This window comes from Hydractinia symbiolongicarpus, chromosome 2, assembly GCF_029227915.1.
Source record: "Hydractinia symbiolongicarpus strain clone_291-10 chromosome 2, HSymV2.1, whole genome shotgun sequence".
NCBI lineage: Eukaryota > Metazoa > Cnidaria > Hydrozoa > Anthoathecata > Hydractiniidae > Hydractinia > Hydractinia symbiolongicarpus.
Genome location: NC_079876.1, coordinates 23,681,326 through 23,704,033, shown reverse-complemented (window position 1 = coordinate 23,704,033; position 22,708 = coordinate 23,681,326). Strand labels below are relative to the sequence as shown.

The 22,708-nt window shown below is 32.6% G+C and overlaps 2 protein-coding genes across 2 annotated transcripts; one reads left to right on the top strand and one right to left on the bottom strand.

Annotated features, from left to right (window-relative positions):
* Positions 1-235: 235 nt before the first annotated feature.
* Positions 236-12,341, bottom strand: LOC130630255 (dual specificity protein phosphatase CDC14A-like). The gene is made up of 19 exons (XM_057443678.1): positions 12,166-12,341; positions 11,945-12,035; positions 10,309-10,384; positions 8,403-8,495; positions 8,181-8,260; positions 8,008-8,074; positions 7,783-7,845; positions 6,967-7,003; positions 6,683-6,733; positions 6,119-6,293; positions 5,857-5,912; positions 4,727-4,814; positions 4,525-4,575; positions 4,210-4,274; positions 3,624-3,727; positions 3,100-3,329; positions 2,853-2,897; positions 2,700-2,783; positions 236-2,005 (listed from the first exon to the last, which is right to left on the bottom strand). Exons 1-19 carry the CDS (start codon positions 12,209-12,211, stop codon positions 1,915-1,917), a joined length of 1,593 nt encoding a protein of 530 aa, XP_057299661.1. The 5' UTR covers positions 12,212-12,341; the 3' UTR covers positions 236-1,914.
* A 327-nt stretch (positions 12,342-12,668) lies between these two features.
* Positions 12,669-21,011, top strand: LOC130630256 (tetratricopeptide repeat protein 4-like). Its single transcript, XM_057443679.1, has 10 exons — positions 12,669-12,832; positions 14,523-14,637; positions 15,773-15,934; positions 16,148-16,295; positions 16,491-16,545; positions 16,844-16,930; positions 18,067-18,266; positions 18,635-18,716; positions 20,464-20,546; positions 20,866-21,011. Exons 1-10 carry the CDS (start codon positions 12,701-12,703, stop codon positions 20,966-20,968), a joined length of 1,167 nt encoding a protein of 388 aa, XP_057299662.1. The 5' UTR covers positions 12,669-12,700; the 3' UTR covers positions 20,969-21,011.
* Positions 21,012-22,708: the final 1,697 nt, after the last annotated feature.

The window sequence follows — 22,708 nt, the reverse complement described above, 5'->3', positions numbered from 1 at the left end:
ACCAAAAAATTTACGCTGAGAAATTCTAGTAAATTTGCCAGTTTCCCTACGTAGTCACTCTTTCTGCTCCGCACACATGCCCATGTAATTTTGTAAACAACGAAATCGCGTCAATATGTGAATACGTTTTTTCCTAGGTTCTTGCAAAGAGAACTGCAGTATTTGAAGGCGCATTAATTCATTATAAGGGGGTGCGCGAAGGAACTGGAATTACTGTAAATAAAAACAAACAAGCTGGGTGTGTGTGAACATGGTGAATTATGAATTTTCTCCTTACTGTACAAATAGTTGCATCAAATCGTTTACAAATAAATTAAATAAATTGAAAAATACATTCACTGGGAAGAAGATATCATTCCTCATTATCTGAAAATACATACTAATTAAAAAGTATATGCGAGAAAGAGTGCAAAATTTAAACCTTCCAAACAAAACAATCGCATGCATGCAGAATTCGTAAATTTTCAAAATGGCAGATGATAAGATGGCTTTTGGATTTGAGTTTTTGAACACACTTCAAAAAAGTAGCTCTGCCACCATATCTTATTTATTGACAACTACATGAATTAGAAGCCATAATAAGGGTGAAACATAAGCTTGTCAAACTTTGTCAGTTTATACATTACTTTTAATAAAAACACAGCAAGAATATTCCCGCCTTAAATATACAGAAAGTCCTTCTTAACCCTACATCGGTTGGGGGAATCCATCAGACCACAAAAACAAAACCTTAAAGCAGCAAGAGAATGATTGTCTTTTACATCTCACACGTTAGTTTGCTGTTTCTCGTGAAATATACACTGGTAGCAAAGTTGTCATAAACTTAGAAAAGAAAGCAATCTAGTGTCTAACGCTTTTTTTCTAAAGCTAGTAACTAGGTTGCTTACCTTTACCGGTAGGAATACGTTGGTTAGTAATTCATTACCTATATCCATAAAAATAATAAACTCCGTTTATACACGGAAAATATCTTGCTTTATATACACATAAATTCAACGCGTAATTCAAACGCAAATTGTCACATCCAGTGAACTACTTGTAGTGCATTTAAAAGTCATTATACATATACACATTATCTAGTGTGATTACTATAGGCTAAATAAGTTTTATAAAAATAGTTTAGAAAAGTTAACTTAGTTTTTATTAGGAGACGAACTTACTAATGTTATCGTACTGGAGTGTACCTGATTTGCTTGAAGTAGACGACAAAAAAGCGTTTGTTGAAAATACCCGAAATATTCACTCAAACTTAACCAATTAAATGAGTGAAGTAACAAAATCTACCATGTTTCCTTAAAAAGCGAAGCTTATTTGCAATGCTAAAAATTACTACTCGTAACGAATTGTCATGACAACATATAAACGACTATAATATTTCAACGCCTATAGATGACTATTAGTAAAAACACTTCATAAAATCAATAAAAACGTTCCGCTTAAAAAAACCGACTAATCAGGGAATAATCGTTATAAAAAGTACACTCATTCTTCATGTAACCCACACACGGCATCGCATGAAATTTTTTGGGTACAATGTAAAAAAAATACTGCTCTCGTTACACCATAGCAAAATAAGTATATCGACTCTTTGCCGAAAAGGTAGTTTTTTGGAGGTCTAACAACGGACGATGTAGACCGCATAACAAATACCTGCAAGAACTCCGCGTATGCATCTGATATTGGTTCCAGTTAGAGGTCCCAGTGCAAAGACCATCAATCAAAGGAAGTTTAACTGCACGCCTTAAAATGCAAGACGTCAGTACACCCCATGCAACTCCCTTTCGGATATGATAACTTTCTCACACAACGTCCTAACATGTGTGATTCAGAGCATCTTCTTGTTCTTGCTTTCGAAAAGCTTGCTTTACAAACCAAATCAGATTTGTAGTGAAGTCGCTTGCAGGTGGAGCGTAGTCATTTCGCCGTTGCAACGTTGGCAGCAGATGCAATTCTCAAAGTGATAGGGTGATTGCGGCCGGTTGAAGATAGGGGACCGCTTGTTCGCCTGCAAAATTAAATAACTTTATATTTTGATTATTCACATTTTAATAACGACAGCTAAAACAACCAGGATGGACAGTCACGTTAACCAGACAAATCCGCTTATTGCGATAAGGTTTGACAAACACTTTCAAAAAACACGATGTCCACACGATTGTTCTTTAACAGAAATTTAAATAAACATCCTTACTTTATTGAAGTTGTAGAAGTAAAAACAAATCAAAGAATATAGAAAAAAGCTCGCACATAGAGCATTTCTCAAGGAATACGAAATTCAAAGAATATATAAAGTCTGCTACCCTGCCAGCACTAATGATAGAAAACCAAAATCTTTGGAACACAACATTGTAGCCTGTGTCACACCTTTGACGCAGATGCAGACACCGACTAATATGAGCACAGCTAAAGCAAGTGACGTAAGCATGAAGCAGGAATGTCTTTTTATACATATTCTTGATTTGTGCTGCATCTGCTTCACGCTTGCTTCATACTTTTTGTGTGTGACCAAGTAATACAAATGAAATAAAGTGATTTTTTTGCACAAGTGTGAGCTACTTGCTTCACTTCTTGCTTTACACCAACTGCGCATGCTTACTTCACTTGCTTTCAAATCTGCAGTATAGATGTGGGGAAGGCTTATGTCACATGTCTTTCTTATCAAATTATTGTAGAGCAAATTGAGAGATGGTTCTACTTACGCTCTTAAAACATGATTTGACGTCGTGCGAGTTGTGCGTCGTGGTACGGAATTAGTTAAACGTGTACCGTGTTTCGGTGACGAACTAAAACAACAACAATAACAAAAATAAAAACATAAACGAAACAAAAACATAAACGAAACAAAAACTTACCCTAGGGAATGCGCTCTGGTGAGAATACCAGAATCGTCTTGCGAGCTAAACAAAAAAGAAGTTTCAATGTTAACACTGCGGACTATGCTCCAGACAAGAAACGCTTTGTTTGAAAAGTGGCAGAGATTTGAAACAAGAAGAAGTGTTTTTAAGATCAACGTCCCTAATATCACGAGTACAACTATTCAGAGAAACGAGAGTTCGCTTCTCAAAGACACAATTACATTGGTCCGAGCAATGCACTTACAACAAAGTCGAAGAAGACAATCCAGCAATTGTAGACTGCTTAGAAAGCGCTCGGTTAGTTTTCAACCTTCTCAACTCATCTCCCTGCGTGGCTACACCCAGATCAAACGATTTGGAAAAATGCGAACTTGGTAGGATTTCACGCCCGTTGTTATTGTTGAAGTTGTTGTTTAACTCTAAACTTTCGGAATAATGGTGTCGATGTAAAGGCTTCAAATGTGGTTTTAATTCCTAGAAAAATAAGTAAGAGAATATGTTGCAGCATTTACACACTAACAACCATTCAACTAAAAACATTCAACCCATGTGTTAATAACCTTTATAAACCATTTCTTGTTTACATTGTAGTGTAAACAATGACAGCTGAAAATAGTACTGTACACCTTTGATTTATAACGCCTCGATAACCCGTCTTTTCGTGAAAACTAGCTAGCATGTCTTTAGGTTAGTTTTCAGGATTACTTAGACAAATACATATACCAAACATCAATCTCAGTCATAGAACAGATGACATGCAACACATACCCTTTTCAAGGAAATAGTTTCGGATTTTCTGTCTGTTAATGATATTGTATCAACACCATTCAATATGTTTTCCACCGAATTTGAACCAACACGCTCGTAAGGATCTAAAAACAACACAAAATGTTGATGGTGGAACTTTAGTAAACGCATAAAGAAAAAAAAATGGGGAATGAATATAAATGAATATAAAAAGAGTTCTATTTACAAACAGACATGTTGCTTATTTATTTTCTTTTTTTATTTAAACATAAATTCGATAATTAGCATTTACTTGAACAGTTTTATAAATAGACAGTCACCAAACAATAACCCTACTGGGTTAATTTTTGTATTTTAACTTTTCATAAAACTTTCATGTTTATTTTTACATTACATTTAGTAACCTATTAACATAAAGTGAGTTTCTGCTTCACATTATTCTTGTTGAATTTAGGGTTTCTCTGTTTTTTATACTGTAAGCCTCACAGTTGATTTCAATTAAAAAAGTTTAGGAGATGTGAAGTTGTGGATTAGATAGTTGACCTTGTGTTGTTGAGCAGCTTTGGTAAAACCTTTCTGCGCTTTGAGATCAAAACAACTCGCTTACCGTAGGAATTTCTTTTGTTTTGAGATCTGAATATATCTCCTTGTATCCACATGCTTTGTTGCTTTCTATAAATACAATCAAACTTTACCAGTCAACTATTATAATTACAGTGCATATATCGCATATATTTTTCCCCCTCATATTTGAAGCTATATCTTTCTCTTATGTTTCAAAGCTGACTAAGAACTTCTCAAGTACCAATGACTGACATTAATGCGTTTTCTTGTATACATTGGTTCACGTTTTGAGGATGTTTTAATTATCAGTTTTTTTATAATAATGCTGATCAAGAATAAATGTACAAAAAAGACTTACTCTTCAAGAAAATGTTGCTGTGGCCCGATTATAGAACCTGGTCTGCATAGTCTGAAAAAAAAATCTATTTATAAAAAGTAAAAACAACAACTTCGGCATTGGCAGGTAAAAAAGGATGTAACTCAAAATAATTTCAGGATTTGAATTATAAAGAAACAATATATTATGACACGATACAAAGTAAAAACTAAACCAAAGTTACCTTATCCATGCAATACTTTCCGCAGCAGTGAATTGATAATGTTTCATCATATAACATGCAATAAGACTTCCAGTTCTCCCAAGACCAGCTAACACGAAAAAATATATTTTGTAAATATTATAGGTTAATATTACTTTAGTTTGCATGTTCAATCTTGATTTATGCCAAACCCAATAATTTAAAAACAATATTATGGATGAATTTGTAGAGTTTTCTACTTGAAGCTGCAATGCTGATTGGTCAAAATTGTTTTAAGATGTCGTTATAAACAATTATAATGAAGTAAGTTTTGAACTTTTACTCAAGCATTTATTATGCTTATTAGGGTAAAATTTACACACCAAAATTCTGGGGTAATTAGTTGATGGCCCGTGGAAAAATCTAAAAACACCTTAATTTCAAAGTTTAGGAACCATCAAAGGTACTTTTCTGTTATTTACTCTGTTTATATGCAGCGCAGTAATGTTTGTATCTTTTCACTACCATTCTGGATAGCCTTCAGCACGATTGTTTTGGAGGAGTAACAGAACAAGGGGGAATAACCTAATTGAATATGACGTTTTCCCCATCACAGTTGATAAATCACGGTAAGAATTAAGCAGACCAGCAAAAGTTTTTACATTCTATACCAAGTTAAGGGATAACACTAAATGGCAAACTTGGACAAAATATACAATTACTTATATGACTTATAACTCCGGAAAGGATATCAAACAATACAGGAATTGCCAGTTGGTGAAGAAAACTGGAAAACAGTTTTTACAAAACATTGTCAAAAATTTGGCAGCAGCTAAAATTTCATTTTTTGTCTTCTAACCAATCCCACCCCACCCTATTAATTTATTGACACATCGAAATGAGACTATAGGAACTGGAAACAAGTTTGTATCCTATACAACTCTGATAATGATGAAGCCCCACCGTGATGCCTCTCTCACTCACTTGTAATTGGTTGAATTTAGTGCGTTTTTATACAAAGCTGTAGCCCTCGAACGAATTTTCAAAAATCATGCAAAAATAGTCTGAAATTCAGGCAAGTAAATCTTACTTCATGCTGCATCAATCCTACCCCTTTTACATAGAAAATAAAAACATAAAATGAAATTTTTATGCTCAATAAAATCATTTACCTTTGCAATGAACAGCCACAGCTCCATTAGTTTTCTCAACAATTGTAAGGAAACGTCTAAATATACAAAAGCTCATTCACTAGTATAAAGTTAAAAAACTTCAAGATGCGATATTGATTGCTGCATTTCTTGGAATTAAAATTTACTCAGAAAGAAAAGAATTTTTAAGTCTATCTAGTAAATAATATGTTCCAATTCTTGAATCCCATGTTCTTAAACTTTCGTAGATAAAATAACAAAGATTTGAAGTCACACAACCTACCTTACTATAGCATCACTTGGTATACTACCATCAATGAAAAATAAGTCATAATGATCAAAATTCCCATCAGTGAATCGTTTTGCATCATACAGTTTTTTATTTAGGCGAATCACAGCTGTGACATTGTGTTTGCGGAAGTATGAAAAATAAGATTCTGGGGAATGCAATGGATAACCTAGAGAGATAACAAAGGATATTAGAAACAAGCAGTATTTTTTATCAGTTATTAAATTGAACTAAAAATGTCTCGGAAAGGAATTGCTGTCGTATAAAAGATATAGAACCAACAGTTTTGCATTTAACATAAATTGAACATAAAAGCAATTTAGTGGCGCTACTATTTAACCAACATATTACATTTCTAAACATTCATTGTATAATAATACTACCAACAAACATAAAAATATTTTCTAATTTTGTATGTTTAAACAGCTTTGTGATCTATATAAAAAATAAGTTTTTCTTTTTAGTCTGTTTTAAAGTTAGTTGAAACCAACCTAATCAGTCTCTTCTCTAAGTAACTTAACTATAACTAAATAAATAAAATATGTAACTTTTACTTACCATTTTCAATACAGCTTCTGTCATGTGGACCAGCAAATGCAAGAAACCGATCTATGGAAATAAAAAGAACTATATATATTAAGTGAAACAAGTCGAATAAAAGAATTAATATAGCGAGAAATTAAAATTATTGCAGAACTGTAAAATTTTTTGCGTTATTTAAAGGTTTAATTCTCAGATAAAACCAGATTATGCTCACATAGATCATTCAGAACTATTCAGAATGAAAAATAAAAATTCTAACATGACATATATATTATTATGATTTTATATTATATACAAACCTGGTATGATCCAATTAAAGTCCCCATTTTCAACTCGCTTAAAATATAAAAAAAATCCAGTCACAAGTTAAACCAATATATACACAGGTAGAAGTAAACATCTTATCCAATGGAAATGACCAACCAACATACTGTAATGATCCGAACAAGCGCCCTGGGAACTTATTAAATTTTTGGATTTTTTGCATGGGCGCTTAATCGAGGAGGCCGCTTACAAAATGCTGGTCGCTAATAAATTTTTCCTAATTTTGTACAAATTAAAGGCAACGGTAATTTTCAATTTTGTTTTTTACCCTGAAAAATAAAACATAAAAAGAAAGGATATAGGAAATTCCCTATTTATGTATATAGAACAGATGTTCAAGACATAAAATATGTGTTTTTTTATTCTCAATATATATAGAAAAGTAAAATAGGCACCCAGTTGCTCAGGGTAGTTTTTGATTAAGTGCCCTCTTTTATCAGATGGTTAAAAAGTGCTGGGTACTTATTGAACATTAAGGAAATTACCTGGGCGCTTATTTGAAGGGGGGGGCTTAAAAAATGCGGGGCGCTTAATCGGATCATTACGGTATGCTATTTCAGGCATTTTAGGAATTTTATGAATATATGAATATATATATATATATATATATATATATATATATATATATATATATATATATATATATATATATATATATATATATATATATATATATATATATATATATATATATATATATATATATATATATATATATATATATATATATATATATATATTTAAATGTCATTTCCATTATTTCTGATATAATAACAACACACACATTTTACCTCATAGTATTCATATTCTTCAGGATCAAAGGTTTCAAAGTCAAGAAATTTGAGTTTCAATGCCTAGAAAATACACATATATAGGTAGGAAAATACAAATTGTTAAATCCTCTCCTGATAACAATTTTTTTTACAAAATAGAGGAGCATGGAGACAATAATTCAGTAATACAAAACAATGAAATAATATACAAGACTTAATATTAATGTAGTCTGAAAAGCCTACCTTATGAAGACCATTAAGAACATCCAAAATGGTTAAATTGTATGTACATCCACCAAAAGAAGCATCTCTAAATACATACATTTAAAATCTTTAAATAGAGGAATTAAATTAAGGTAGTGCATTTAAAGAAACTTTAACCAAAAAAGGGTGGAATGTTTTTTAGCCTATCCTACCTGAACGGTAAATATGGCGGATTACATCCACTAATTAATGGTCGATATGCATCATCTGGTGATTTGTTTAAATATATAACCTAAAAGTAAAAACATGATGTGAACAGGGTTTTGTAACTATAATCATACATGACACATAGACAATAAACCTTAACAGTTCATGTATATTTATCTCTTCTTTTATTTTAAAGTATTGTAACCAATGGAGCAAAACAAACTTACTGCATAGCAGCCAATCAAACATGCAGCGTTTGCCCTTTTTCTACTGTCATATGAAGTGTAATGAACTATTCTTTTGCGAGAAAGCACTGGCGTCTAAAATTGAAAACCACAAGATAAATCTGTAATATTCGCATAATAACATACAAATTATATGTCCTGGCCATCTACGAAGTGTCTGTTTTGATGGGGTTTATAAAAAATAGACCTACTTTTTGTGACATTTTGTATCGTGTTTTTTTAGGGTTAATTTTGGCAAAAGGTGGTTACCACGAATTTAAATTAAAGTAACATATTGGGTAAAGACCAACCTTTCTGAAGAATAAAGAAGTCTCCCGTTATTCTGAGTGGTTGATTCAATATTTTCTGGTTTATCTTACTATTAAACTTTGAAAGGTAACAGTTTCCTTGTTAATTTATGCACGTCTTAAAATTTTGTCAGATAATAGATGTTGAATAAAAATTTATGTTTTATGTGAAAATAACTAGTTAATTTTATATTTATACTTGTTTACTTTTAGTAAAATACAAATTTTGAGGAGATAGATTAAAAACAAAACAAATTAAACTTTTTAACAACCACGTAGAGTAAAATCTCTTTATAGTATTAAGGTTTAGGTGAACAAATAGTATCAACAATCTTAAAGTAATTGCAGATGTTGTTCAAAGGCGGGTAACCTACTGTTAACGTTTGAGAACTGAAATACATACTTTTCCACCCATTTGTGCCACCTAGGAAACACGTACATGCTCCTTATTGTTTTTAATTTGATAACATTAGAAACTAACTTTTTTAAAATGCACCATATTCTTATCAGGTCAGCCAACAAAAAGGTACATCTCTATTATAAGATAATGAATCTTATAATAGAGATGTAGAGGTGGAAGCAATGATCACAAGGAAACAAATTATTGTGGGGAAACACAAGAAACAATTGTTTCCACTAAATTTTTAGGCCTAGATATATGTGGTAAAAAATCATTATATTTCCGCTTTTTAGTATTTGAGAAAGCATCCACTCCCAGACATATCTTTTGATTAAAAATGACATTAACTAAGTTTATTGTTAGATCAACTATTGTTATGAAAATGCACCAAAAAAGAGTAAAAGTCATATTTTGGGGATATTAACTAACAATGTCAATAAATTGAATTATGCAACAAAAGTAAAGGAGGAGGTACTTGTAGCTTCCCCTTCCCTCGTCAGTAAGAAAAGAGCTAATAAATTCTTTATTTACACCCCATGAAAAATGAACATAAAAAGTCTGAAGTCTAATGTTATCAAATTAAAAACAATAAGGAACATGGACATGTTTCCTAGGTGGCACAAATGGGTGGAAAATTATATATTTTAATAAGTCAATGTAAAAAGAATAACTAATAAACAATTAACACCGTAATGGGTTTAAGTTATTCTGAAAACAACAATTCTCTTAATTGCTGTTATAGGGTTTGATTAGTTGGCATAAAACTTTAAAAATTTAACTAAAAATTTATAAATTATTAACACGAAATTAATAATAAAAAGAACAAAATTTTTTTGTAAATTATGCATACTGATCATGTTTCATAATGTATAACAGTTCTATATCTGTCCATCTACTCTCTTTGTAGTTTGTGAAATTTTTTTCAATGTTTAATTTATTTTCGTATGATTATCTTTTAATTTCTGATAGCATTCAAAATGAACATGCACACCTCTACATATTCAATAATCTTGTACACATCAGTGAGAACTGTAAGCAACATATGTTAATATGCTGCAAACCTTTTTAGGACTAGTTTAAGGACTAGTTTACTAAACATTTTTTGTAACAGGGGGGACAAGGAACACCTTGGATATTATTAGCTTTAAAGTAAGAAATGTGAATTGTAAAAAATAGTAAAAATTTGAACAAAATTGCATACCTTTAACTTTTTAATGAGCTTTTTACAATACCGATAGAGCATAGAAAGGTTAAGTGGTCCAAAATCTGCATAGAAACTAAGAAAAATAGAAAGAAAAAAAATCAGTATGATAAAACATATATAAAGTAAAAAAAAAAAAAAAAATGATAAAAATGTAGGCACCTTTAAAGTTTACAGGACCTTACTTAAAAAACAATTGCACACCGAAGCTAGTCTAGAAAATACTTAAAGATTGTTATCTAATTTAAGCACCCCATATGTTCAGGTTTTATGTTTAATATATAACAGTCAGGAAATACAGCAAATTAGATTAATGCTAACGCACACTATATTAATAACCAAGCCATATTTTTGCAAATATATATATTAATATCCATAGTGTTTTCTGTTTTCAATTTTCTACTTTGCAGTACTAGAGTTATTAAATCTAATGAAACAACGTTAAGCAGACAGAGGAAATTGCAGAGGCTAGCAGAAGTTACCTAGAATACATGCACATAACTTTAGGGTTAATGTTTTATTTGGTTTTATTAAATACCAAATTTTTACGATATTGAAAAACAAGTAAGACAGCTTGCCAAAATTCTGTTATTGCGCTAGTTGATAAGCAAAAGAGAATAATAGAGTGCTTGAAATTCCTTGAAATTTGCAGCAACTGGCAGCTGTGTAATTAAACACAGCCCAGCCAGAGTAGTGCAGCCCATTGCTGGAAATTTGAAGAGAAATATACATTGTGACAGCAACTTAGAAGATTGCAGAGATAAAAAAAACTTTTCATTACTTTTTCTAAGAAAGGTAAAATTTCATATTTTTACAATGGAATTAGGTCACCAGGGCTATTTTTTCATTAAAAATATCAAAATTTGTTGTTTTTGAACCTAGAACATTTTAAAAACCTATAAAAATTATCAATCCTTCCAGTCAAATTTTTGGAATTTATTAACAGCCGTTTAGGAGACCTGAATGAAGCATAGTTTTAATGTCCACCAAAACGAAGATGCGAATATGACATCAAAATTAAGTTTTTTGATTTAGGAAATGTTCAGTATTTGCTATATTGCACATTTCAAAAATTGCACATTTCAAAAACTTTTTCATGGTGTCTACTCCATTGTTCACTAAAAGCAGCTACATATTTTTATAAGATTTACAGCAATTTTTCAAAAAAATTGTATGGATATTCATGATACTTTTCCTATAAAATAAGCAATAAGGTCATTATGCAATAACATAATACTTTATTTCTACTACAAATAAAGCTGGAATGTGAGCGCCAGAACAATATCATGTGACAATGCATTTGCGAGAATTGAGCTACTTTTGCCAATAACATAGTATTTTTTGGATTGATATGGTATAATTGACACTATAAAGCGCACTGTATTAGCTTATGATAATAATTTGCTGTATTTCCTGACTGTGGCAGAGCTATACATTTTTGAATAATTTTAAATCAGTTAGTCCTACAAAGCCTTTTCCAGAACATATTGTAAAAATATACTTTCTTTTGATAGTGCAAATTCACTGTACTATTTTAATACCACACATGTAAAATGTAGCATGTAAAAGCATAATAAATAGCTATAGCAGCCAGCAAGTCAAAAAATGAGTCATAACAACAAAAACAAATTCTTACTTTTCGTAAATAAGCTCCTCATCAATACAAAAATAATGTGTTGTTGTGCTACTCTTTGGTTTATTTCTTAAAGTTGCAAAATACAAACGATCTACATATGAAAGTAAATTATAAATTTAACATCCATAGAAAAAAATAATCAAAACAAATAGCTAGTAAGTTTGCTAGCTTAAAGCTAGATATGAACTGTTTGCCTTGTATATCTTTATGTAGCTATATACCTTTTATAAATTCGCAAGCATTTCCAAGATCCTGATCTTCGTACATTTTACCTGCTGCAGAAAGAAAAGTTTAAGAGAATTAAAATATAAAAGTAATAATATATCTCGCTAGCAACTCATGTTCTCGTTCAATTCGCTCCCCGTTCATAACTTTCGACTTTGTTTCGTTCCAATTTGGTTCATTGACAAGTTTAACCAATCATATTTGTCAATATTCAACCTCAAGCCCGGACTCCTAGGAATTGTTTACATATTATACTGTATGTAAATCTGGTAACGGAAATGTATTATGTTTTAAAATTTAGGGGTTAAAAATTAAACCCATTCAGACACAAAACAAACCCTAAGAAATTATCAAATTTTAGAACTTTACTTTTACGCAAAGCTACAAACGACTTAAGAAGTTTACATCTACCGAATCCGTCTTTTTTCTTGCAAAAATAATGTATCAAGGTATATTTCATTCACATATATCTTCTTTGCTCTTTTGCTAAATCGTTCCATTTACATCCAGTGAGCCATTGTTTTGATTAAGATGGCGGAGGGACAACGTGATGATCTTGCAAAAAAATTAGACGAAGATTTAGATAAACATATTGCAACAGTTCTTGAAAAGAACAAAGATTTTAAATACAAGGATGGATTATGCGAAGAACACTTAGACGAGGTTAATTTTCATGCATTTTTCTTTTTGAAATATTTCACCCATTTCTTTAATTACTGTGGTCTGTTGTTTATATTTTCTACCTACATAAATTTTTTTGCTTGTAAGTTTTGTTTAATTAAAAATTTTTCTGTAAAGGTTTGACCATGCAAAGTTCATGTTGTACACTAAAGAATTGCACTGAAGGATTTGGATCGGATTTACGATGATCCCTATGGCTCACTTCTCTTCTTCCAATTTAAAAGATTTCTCTTCTATGATTCAAACAGTTTTCTTCTTTATTCTTACACTTCTCTTCTGTATTTTTACACTTCTCTTCTCCACTTAACACTCTCCTCTGCATGTGATCTTTAAACGTGAAATTTAAACTAATTTTGTACAAAATAAAGACAACACAATAATTTTTAATTTTGTTTTTTATCCTGAAAAATAAAACTGAACGAAAGATGTGACAAAATGAAGTTTAGTCTTTCTAGGGTTCTCAATACAAATTTTTAAATGAGCGGCCAGTTTCTCAAGGTAATTTTCGATTAAGAGCTCCCTTTTATCAGGTGGGCACTTATTTGAGGGGGGGGGGGGGGCGTTTAATAAATGCTGGCTGCTTATTGAACCTTGATTAAATTAGCTGGGCGCTTATTCAAGGGGGCGCTTAAATAATGTTGGGCGCTTAATCGGATCATTAGGGTTCTCAAATTTCTCAAGATTTCTGCAAAGAAAGTGTCATATCTTCATTACTGAATCGTGCCAACAGTGTAGTCAGTGACAAACAGGAGAGGAAAATAGAAATTCGACGTGTAAGAAATGCATTAATCACAAATGGATACAGTCATAAAGTCATCACGCAAGTAGAAAATAAAATGAAGAGAAGATGCAACGGAGACAACAAGGAAACATCAGAGGAATTTATCGCATCAGCATTCCTACCCCTCGTACCAGGTACCAGCGAGATCCTTCGTCGAGTTTTAAGGCAACACAAGATCAAATGCATTCTTACCTCTAAAGACACCCTAAGAAGCACTTTGTCTAAACCAAAAGACAAAATAAACCTGGAAGAGCAAAACAATGTTGTTTACGAAATCCAGTGTAAAGATTGTGATGCAGTGTATATAGGCGAAACAAAAAGAAAGTTTAAGCAACGAGTACAAGAACATATGCGCGCAGTGAGAAACGGAGATGTGAAGAAAAACAAAATTGCGGACCACAGCTGGAGCAGAAGTCATCAGTTTAATTGGGATGAGAAGAAAATCATTGACAGAGAATCCAGAACAACGGCCAGGAAGATTAAAGAAACCATCAACAGTGTAGAACGTAACAAACACATAAACAGCATCTCGTATCAACTTCCTGAGATTTGGTTACCAGCCTTACAGAAGAAGTAGTTACCTACATCCAGGTCCGAAAATGTTAATTACCGTAATTAACTGTAATTATCAGCTCGTTTCTGATTGGTTAATTTTTATGAATTTCGATCCTCTGCAATTATATAAATACATGCGCAACATCATTTTACTTTGCCCGCTGATGGGAGAAGGATCTCTCGAAACGTCGCCTACTAAACTATCATGTTCAAGAAATGATAAACTTTCCACAGTAATTGAGATTTCATTGCTACATATATATCTCTGAGCAAACATTTTGTATATATGCTGACTATTCAGTTGATCTTACTCAACAATTTATGATGTAATTTTAGCAACTTCGACGTATACCTGCATTTTGTAATGAAGTACCTACACAAGAGGATATAGATGCGTCACCTGCTCTACAGGCATTGCAAGCATTGAAATATGAAGATGAAGATCCTCATGGTATGTGTCCCTGTCCTCTGTCTGATTGTGTGAACCCACAAAAAGTTAAAAAGTTCTAATATTGTTCTTTAATAGTTTTGGGATCATCGGTTTCCAGATGAAAGGTTTTAAACATTGCATTAAGATTGCATTAAGAAAAAACAAAATGTATAAACTTCACAGCTATACAAAACTATACTTAAAATATATTATATATATCAGACAGAAAAAATATTATATATTAATATGTTAATTTTATGTATAGGTGGATGTTCTTTTGGAATGTTTATGTAATGTGAGCCTTACTGTGATGTTTCAAAAAGAGAGCAATATTAGGGAACTGATCTTTAGCCTGTGCAATACTTAAGAAATACTTAAATGAGTTTTTATGGCACTGAACATATTAAAAATTGGGAGTTTTCTTAATAAATATTAAAACCTATTTTTTCTTTTGATTGGTTGCAGCAAATAAAATGGTATAAGAGATGCATGATTTTTATTTGCTTAGTCTGTAAATGTAAACAGGTGCATTTGGGATGTGCTGCACCACACCCAAGTCTTGTTTTACAAGTTGAGAATTAAAATTATCTTTACAGTAGTTAGTTGTACGTAGTTTGTCATGTTGCTACAGTAAATTGTGTGATATCCACCTGCTTCAAAAAGTTACCTAGAAAATTAACAGATGAATAAATTTTTTTAGGAAGCCAAATGTTTCTAAATTCAACATAAAAAATAAAAAAAATGCGGAAAATTACGTTTAAATAACCGTTTTATATTTCTTAGAACATTCTATCAGAAATTTAGAGAAAAACTTTTTTTGAACAGGTAATAAGTGCCATGAGAAATTGTGTAAGGTTCATCTTTTTTAAGTGATTCTGGTTACCTAATTGTAGTGAGAATGTCAATAGTGTTGTGATTGTGAAAGTTTTTTTATGTTTTTTTATGTCTACCATCTGGACTCACAGTGTTGTCTACCGTCAGTGCTTGTTGCTTTACTCACCTTTGTAGTGTTGTCTCAGTTATCCATAAAGTCTGAATGTATATATATGAGATACGAGATCAAGCATTACACATTTCTATTTGAAGAATGAAACTTATCATCACGAAATGTTATTCATTGTAAAAAAATTATTTTTCATCAATTTTTACGTTCTAGCTTGTGCACTTTCGCATAAAGAAGACGGAAACTTTCATTTCAAGAAGAAAGATTACAAGCTAGCTATAAAAGCTTACACAGAGGGGCTAAAACTCCAACACGAAGACGACACTTTGTCTGCTGTATTGTATGCGAATCGTGCGGCTTCCAATTTTTATCTTGGTATGGTATTTTTAATACTTTTAGCTTCTCTTGCGCTTTTGTTTTTGTGCTGAATAAAAAAGATTTTTATAAAGTACATCCTTGAGAGAAAGGTGCGATTATGGTGCACGTTCTTGTCGTCTTCAGCGAATATGAAAATTTGAGGAAAAGAATCACAGGACTTTTTTTACAAATCATCTTGCTGTACAACGCTACCATTTTCCTATGTTTCAGGCAACAACCGTAGTGCATTGAACGATGCAACATGGTCTTTAAAGCACAAGCCAGATCACATGAAAGCTATTATTCGTGGAGCAATTTGTTGCTTCGATTTAGAAAAATATGACGAGTGCATAAAATGGTGCGAGTCTGGAATGAAGATATCCTTTTCTATGAAATGGAATATATTTTAAAACAGTCAGCAAAATATAAATATATTTTGATTTGTCATATGACAATTTTTGCCAAATTTAATGGTGGAATATGTGCTTTCTACCATAATAAAAGCATCTTTGATTTTTATGAGCTTTGTTCTTTTAAAATTATGATAGCATTCTTAACGTTGTTTGATAAACATTGATGAAAAAGAAAAGAAACTTATCGAGTTGAAGAAGAAGTCAACGCATCAGAAGGTATTTTTACGTTTGAAATTTCTTCAGTTTAACAATAAGGTAACTTCTACACGCTGTCGTCAGATGCTACTGGAAAGCATGATTGATGGTTGCAGTGTTGTAGTGGTGTTACATCTAGTTTGTGAGTATTAGGTTACTGATTGGAATTTTCATTCAGACACTTATGTAAAATTTGATTCAAGTTTCTATCTGAGATATTTTAAAAGGTGCATGATAAACTTTAGGTGTCATAAATCTAAAGTCAGTATTTTAAGATGTGAATAAATGTGATGTGCCATCTGCTTGCGTTTTTTTATAGAAACAACAAGAACGCGATCGAAGAAAAAATGAAATGAAAGAAGTGAAAAATTTAACGAAACGAAACAATTTGTTGGATGCTCTTGAGGTTTGTGTAGTTGGAACACCTAGATACGTAGTCGCTGATATTTTTTTTATATTTATCAGTTGCTTTCATATGTTATTTCATGTCTATTTTGATTAAGATTTTAATAATGCTTACAAATGTTTTTCAGTACCTCAATTATATTTGGTGCATGAAAATGAAGATTATATATCTGACCACCACCTCTTTTCAACAAAAAATAACGCTTGTTCACCTTTTTTCCCCCACAAATCTAGTGACCTCCCAAGAACGTTACATTCAACTATTAAATATATAGATTTGTTTCCATTTTGCTAGATTGATTACATTCTTTTTCTTGGTTTCGCTACGATTATTTGATGCCTGTATCCTCTTCTTCTCTCTGAAACTGCTTCGTTTTTGCTCGTTTGTTTATTTCATTTTTGGTCACACGTGACAGCGAAGTGACCCATGAGTTATCCGCCCGTAGCTACATCGGTACGTCGCAGATTTTCTCTATATACGCTCATTGGATAAGTTACTCATCACAAAATGCCAGAACGATTTTAGACTTCAAAAAATCATAATAGAGCCATTTTATTTAAAATTAACTGAATTCTTGATAAAGCACCACTACATTTTTTTATAAATGGACAAAAATGTAAGAATAGTACTACAGAATCATTATCTACAAATTTTATTTGGTCACCCTTGGGGCAAAACTCTGTTTTCAAAATTAACTAGAAATATAGTTTTGTAAATAAACTAAAACCAAAGAATAGATTATTATGATCATTACAAATTTCAATTAATTTTGTATTTGAGAAAGATTATGCTGCTTAGGTAATAAACTGCCCGAAATTAATCGTAAATAAGGCTTTCATGTTTGTCTAAAAATTTAATTGTTTCATCGTTTACACTGACGTCAATATTCGCGTGTGACCATTAAGATGTAAAGTTGTTTTGTTTTTTGACCAAACCTTTGACCAAAATTTTTCCAACGTAATTTTTCTTGTAGTTTAGTGACGTCAGATAATTTAAACATGAAAACACCTCAATTTTGTATATAATTGTTGCAAATTTTCGCGAAAAAAACTCTTTAAAAACAATTCACAACTCTACAGGCTAAACTTGTATATGTCAGAATCTTAATTTATACAAGCCTTCAATAACTTTTTTAGTCTCGAAACATCAACTTGGAACGCCCGGATAAGGATATATCGACACGGAAGAACTTAGAAATGCTACTAATGGACAATAACGCGCCTCATAGTGGAAAGATATATTTAGACGAAAACAATGCGCTTCATTGGCCGGTTTATTTTCTTTATCCGGAATATAACCAATCAGATTTCTTGGAGGACTTTAACGAAAACATGAGGTATGCGTTCTTGCGGTTACATTCACGAATTTTTAAATAAAAACGAACAACCCGCTTTTTTGAAAACAATGTGGCGAAGCATTGTTGCTATGATAATGCTGAACTGATTGATAAATATTACACAATAAAATATTAAGTGAGGGGGGAAGGTTTGGACTTTTAATGAAAAACAAAAATGTAGACTTATGACTACCTGGAAAAAAATTAAATTTCATATTTATATTATTTCATAACCAATTTAATTTGCTTTTTTATCAAATAAATAATTTTGTAAAAAAAACAACGTTTGAGAAATAATGAATATACTTAATAATGTCTGAACCATTGAAGTATCCTTAAATATTTTATAGCTATGTCCTTCTTCATAGATTCATTGATCAAATGGCTATGGTATTCGAAACACTTCCAAGTTGGGATATAAACAAAAATTATGTGTTGGAGAACGTGCAAGTAGGTCTCATATGGGAACATTCAAATTTTCTTTATGGAATTATAGAGATTTTGCTGCGAAAAAACGAATTTAATTAAATTGGCGACACAGGGAAAACTTATGCGGCAGCGCAAACGGTAGAATATTGTATCGCGCATTTATGGTGAAGGGTCTCCTTAAGAGACAAGAGAGGAGTTGAACGTCCTCCACCATACCTTAGTTTAAAGGGGCGATTGTGGAAGTCCCATGAAATGCCACATAGTGATGGTGTCACTTTAAAAAACACCCAGTCCGGTCTGAACGGTTGGCGCTAGGAAGGGCATCCAGCTGTAAAACACTGCCAAAACTCTTTATTAATGGCCGTAGGAATAGTTGATCAGACAAACTGCGTAAACGGGGCTGGAACTCTAAGGGGTGAAGGTGTCGCGCACGGTAGGACAGATGTCAGATGTGAGCATCGTCAGACCGTTACCCAGCTATCACATCACAAGGTAGATAACACTAGGTTGAGGATGGCTAGTGTAAATGTTGGTACTCTGAGAGGTAAAGCAGATGAAGTAGTTGAAATGTTAGAACGTAGATCTGTTGATATGTGTTGTGTTCAGGAAGTTAAGTGGAGAGGAGCTTCAGTGAGATTTATGGAAGGTAGGAGGGCAAGGTATAAGCTTTTTTGGATTGGTAATAGTGATGGATATGGAGGAGTTGGCATATTCGTTGCAGAGAAGTGGGTAGAAAAAGTAATAGATGTTATGCGTGTTAATAGTCGTATTATAGTGATAAAGTTTTTGATAGGTAATAGGATTGTCACTTTTCTGTCAGTTTATGCCCCACAGTGTGGACACAGTGAGGAAGATAAAGATAAGTTTTATGATAGTTAATAGCAGTCACATCAAAGTTTGGAGACACTGAACTTGTCATGGTGGGCGGCGACTTTAATGGCCATGTTGGGAAGTCATCTGAAGGTTATAGAGGTGTGCATGGAGGCTATGGATTTGAGAGCAGTACAACAGTGGCTCGTTAGAGATAGTTAAGAACTTCTGTTACTTAGGTGATATGTTGGGCAGTGAAGGGGGTGTTGGAAGAAGTGTTACTTGCAGGATAGGTTCTGTTTGGAAAAAGTTTAGAGAGTTACTTCCTTTATTGACTAGCAGAGTCCTGTCAATTGAGGTTAGCAGAGTCCTGTCAATTGAGGTAAAAGGTAGGTTGTATGAGGCCTGTGTAAGAAGTGTTATGTTGTACGGTAGTGAGACATGGGCAGTGAAGCAGGAAGATCTTGACCGTTTAGAAAGGAATGATATGAGAATGGTTAGGTGGATGTGTAATGCCAGTCTAAGAGACAGAAAGAGTTCAGATGAGCTAAGAAGCAGGCTAAGTCTCCGTAGAATTAAAGATGTTATCCAGATAAGAAGATTGAATTGGCGGGGGCACTTGGAAAGAATGGAGGAGGATAATTGGGTAAGAAAGTGTAGAGACTTAATAGTTCCTGGGGCAAAGCCCAGAGGCAGACCGAGAAAGACTTGGCAGGAGGTTATAAGGACAGACTTGATAGAGAGGAAGTTGAGTTTAGATCTAACACAGTCTAGATCAGATTGGAAGAGGGTCATTAATATACCCCGTCCAACCCATGCTAGCATGGAAAACGGACGTTAAGCCGAGAATGATGATGATGAATGATGATGCATGCGCGTATTTATAATAGGCCTATCAACTGGACAATGTTGGTATGTATGGTGTCACTATTGCCTCATATATTTTGTTATATTTCAGATTTATTTTGAAGATCGTAAAAGAAGTTTACTGGTACATATTAAACCGGAGCTCACTCTTCAAAAGGTTCTCTCTGATAAGAGGTGTGTATAATATATGACATGCGTTAACGTAGGCGAAGTGTAACTGAGGTTTTGGCTATTTGAGTATAAATTCAAAGTGAATAGAAAAAAGTTTTATTTAGCGAGTTCCTCGTCAATTTACAAATTTATTTTTTTCCATTTCTGCAATGCTTATCCAGTGAGCAGTTGATATTACCTGCTTCTTATAAATACCCTTCCATCAAAAATGTGTAACTATTTTATAGCTTCTTTGTTTGTTTATTTGTCTCTCTGTTTGTTTGTTTCTTAGGTAGTTTGTTTATTTATTTGTTTATTATTTTTGTTTATTATTTTTGTTTAGATTTCAACTACGTGGTGGGTGCCCAGCCTTTATGTTGTTATCGACGAAAACGGAATTCTATCAACAAACATTTGAAAATCAAAAATCTGAAGAATTTGTATAGTTGACAACAATATATACTGCTCTTTAGCCAATGGAGCAATACATGCCAGTCTTTTTTCGTCCCCTTTTAACATCCCATGTTTTACTACTTAAAACAACTACTGCTGATGCTAAAATACGACTGAATAGATATCTTAAAACACTATTTTTTAGGTCGTCCTGAGCAGATTATCTTTTTTCCACGAAAAATTAAATCAGGCTATTTTTTGTGGTTCTCCAACTCCACTGCAAAGTTTGTAATCACACAAGTACATCCTTTCACTCTCCATGATGGAGAGCTTCAGATACAAACCTCTTTTCAGTCCATTTACCATTGATTAAAACCTCGATACTCTTTCGTAATAGGTCTTCATACCTTCGAATCAAAAAAAAAATACTTGCAAGTGAAACTAATTTGATAATAAATATGTGATAATAAATTTTTGCCCTAAAAAAATTTGCGTGAAAAAGCGTTCTGAAAATTGCCAACAAAAACCTTTTTTTTGTCTTTCGCCAAAAATGTTTCCTTTCGGGTACAAAGGGTTTCTCTCTCCGGAAAATCGACTCACTTCAAAGTATGCACCGTTGCAATAAAAATTTACCTATGCTTTTTTGTTTTTTTTAAAAAAAAAATTCGGTTATCCTTTCTCACTTTAGCAATCCAGCCTCATCCCCAGGGACTTGTGGCCACTGAGCCGTTTTTACTGAGCGCCACTATTAAATTCATCAAAAGGCAAAATAACCTGGGAACGAGTTTGTTTAGCAATTGAGTTCGTCTGTGAAAAAATGTTTTTTGAATCCTAGTAAACTTTTCACAATGGTTTGTAACTAAATTTCGTTAGAACCGGTGTAAAAATCGGGTGTTTTAACAACATGAGTTCACGTCTAAGATCCAAGAAGCAGAGAGCATGTAGTTTTCAAGTAGTTCTCAAAGGACAGATAGTTTTCATTGCATGCATTTGTTTTGTGCATTGATGGTGGGCGGCACTTTTACTAAGTTCATAGAGAACTTGGTAGTGTGCTTATTTACACTCTCCTTCACCCTGTCAATAATTTTCTTAAGCCACGAAATTTAGTGTCGGAAGAAAGGTTGCAAAGAGCTTATGACACGAAATACCATGATAAAGCAGATCATCGCAGGAGAGCGTAGGAGAGCAACGAGAGGGATCAATTATAACCATTACACGGCAATATCGTGATACGCATTTTCTTACAAGAAACCACTTTATAAGAAACTGACTAGTCGCCTTCCAAACTTTAGTCGCATGTATAATTGTAAATATTTTGTAAAAAACCTTTTTTACAAAATCATTTGTGTATAACGATTGACGATATTAACAAAAGAAGGCATCATATAAAAGTCGAAAAGGCATTACTTCATTTTTTCTTCTTTAAATGCCGATGGAAGCTTTTTTAAAAATCCCTCTAATCCTTGTGGAAAACCCTTTCAAACAACGCGTCAAAATTATTGAGAAACTTTTTCGAGTAAAATAATGTCAGAATTTATGATTTTTATTTTACCAGTTGGCCGTTTGCATGGTTTCTTTTAAAAGAAAACTTGATCTCTAAAGCGAGGTTGGACAGAACAATTATAAAAAAGTATAACAAGAAGTGTTTAGTGATTTTATTCTATTGATTTCTTTTTCTCCCATCCGAATGTAATTTTATGACAACGATTGAAATATATTTAAAGGTCGCAGTGAATTGGAATAAGAACATTTGCTTTGTAAGAACCCAGCAGTAACAAAAAAATGCATAATGA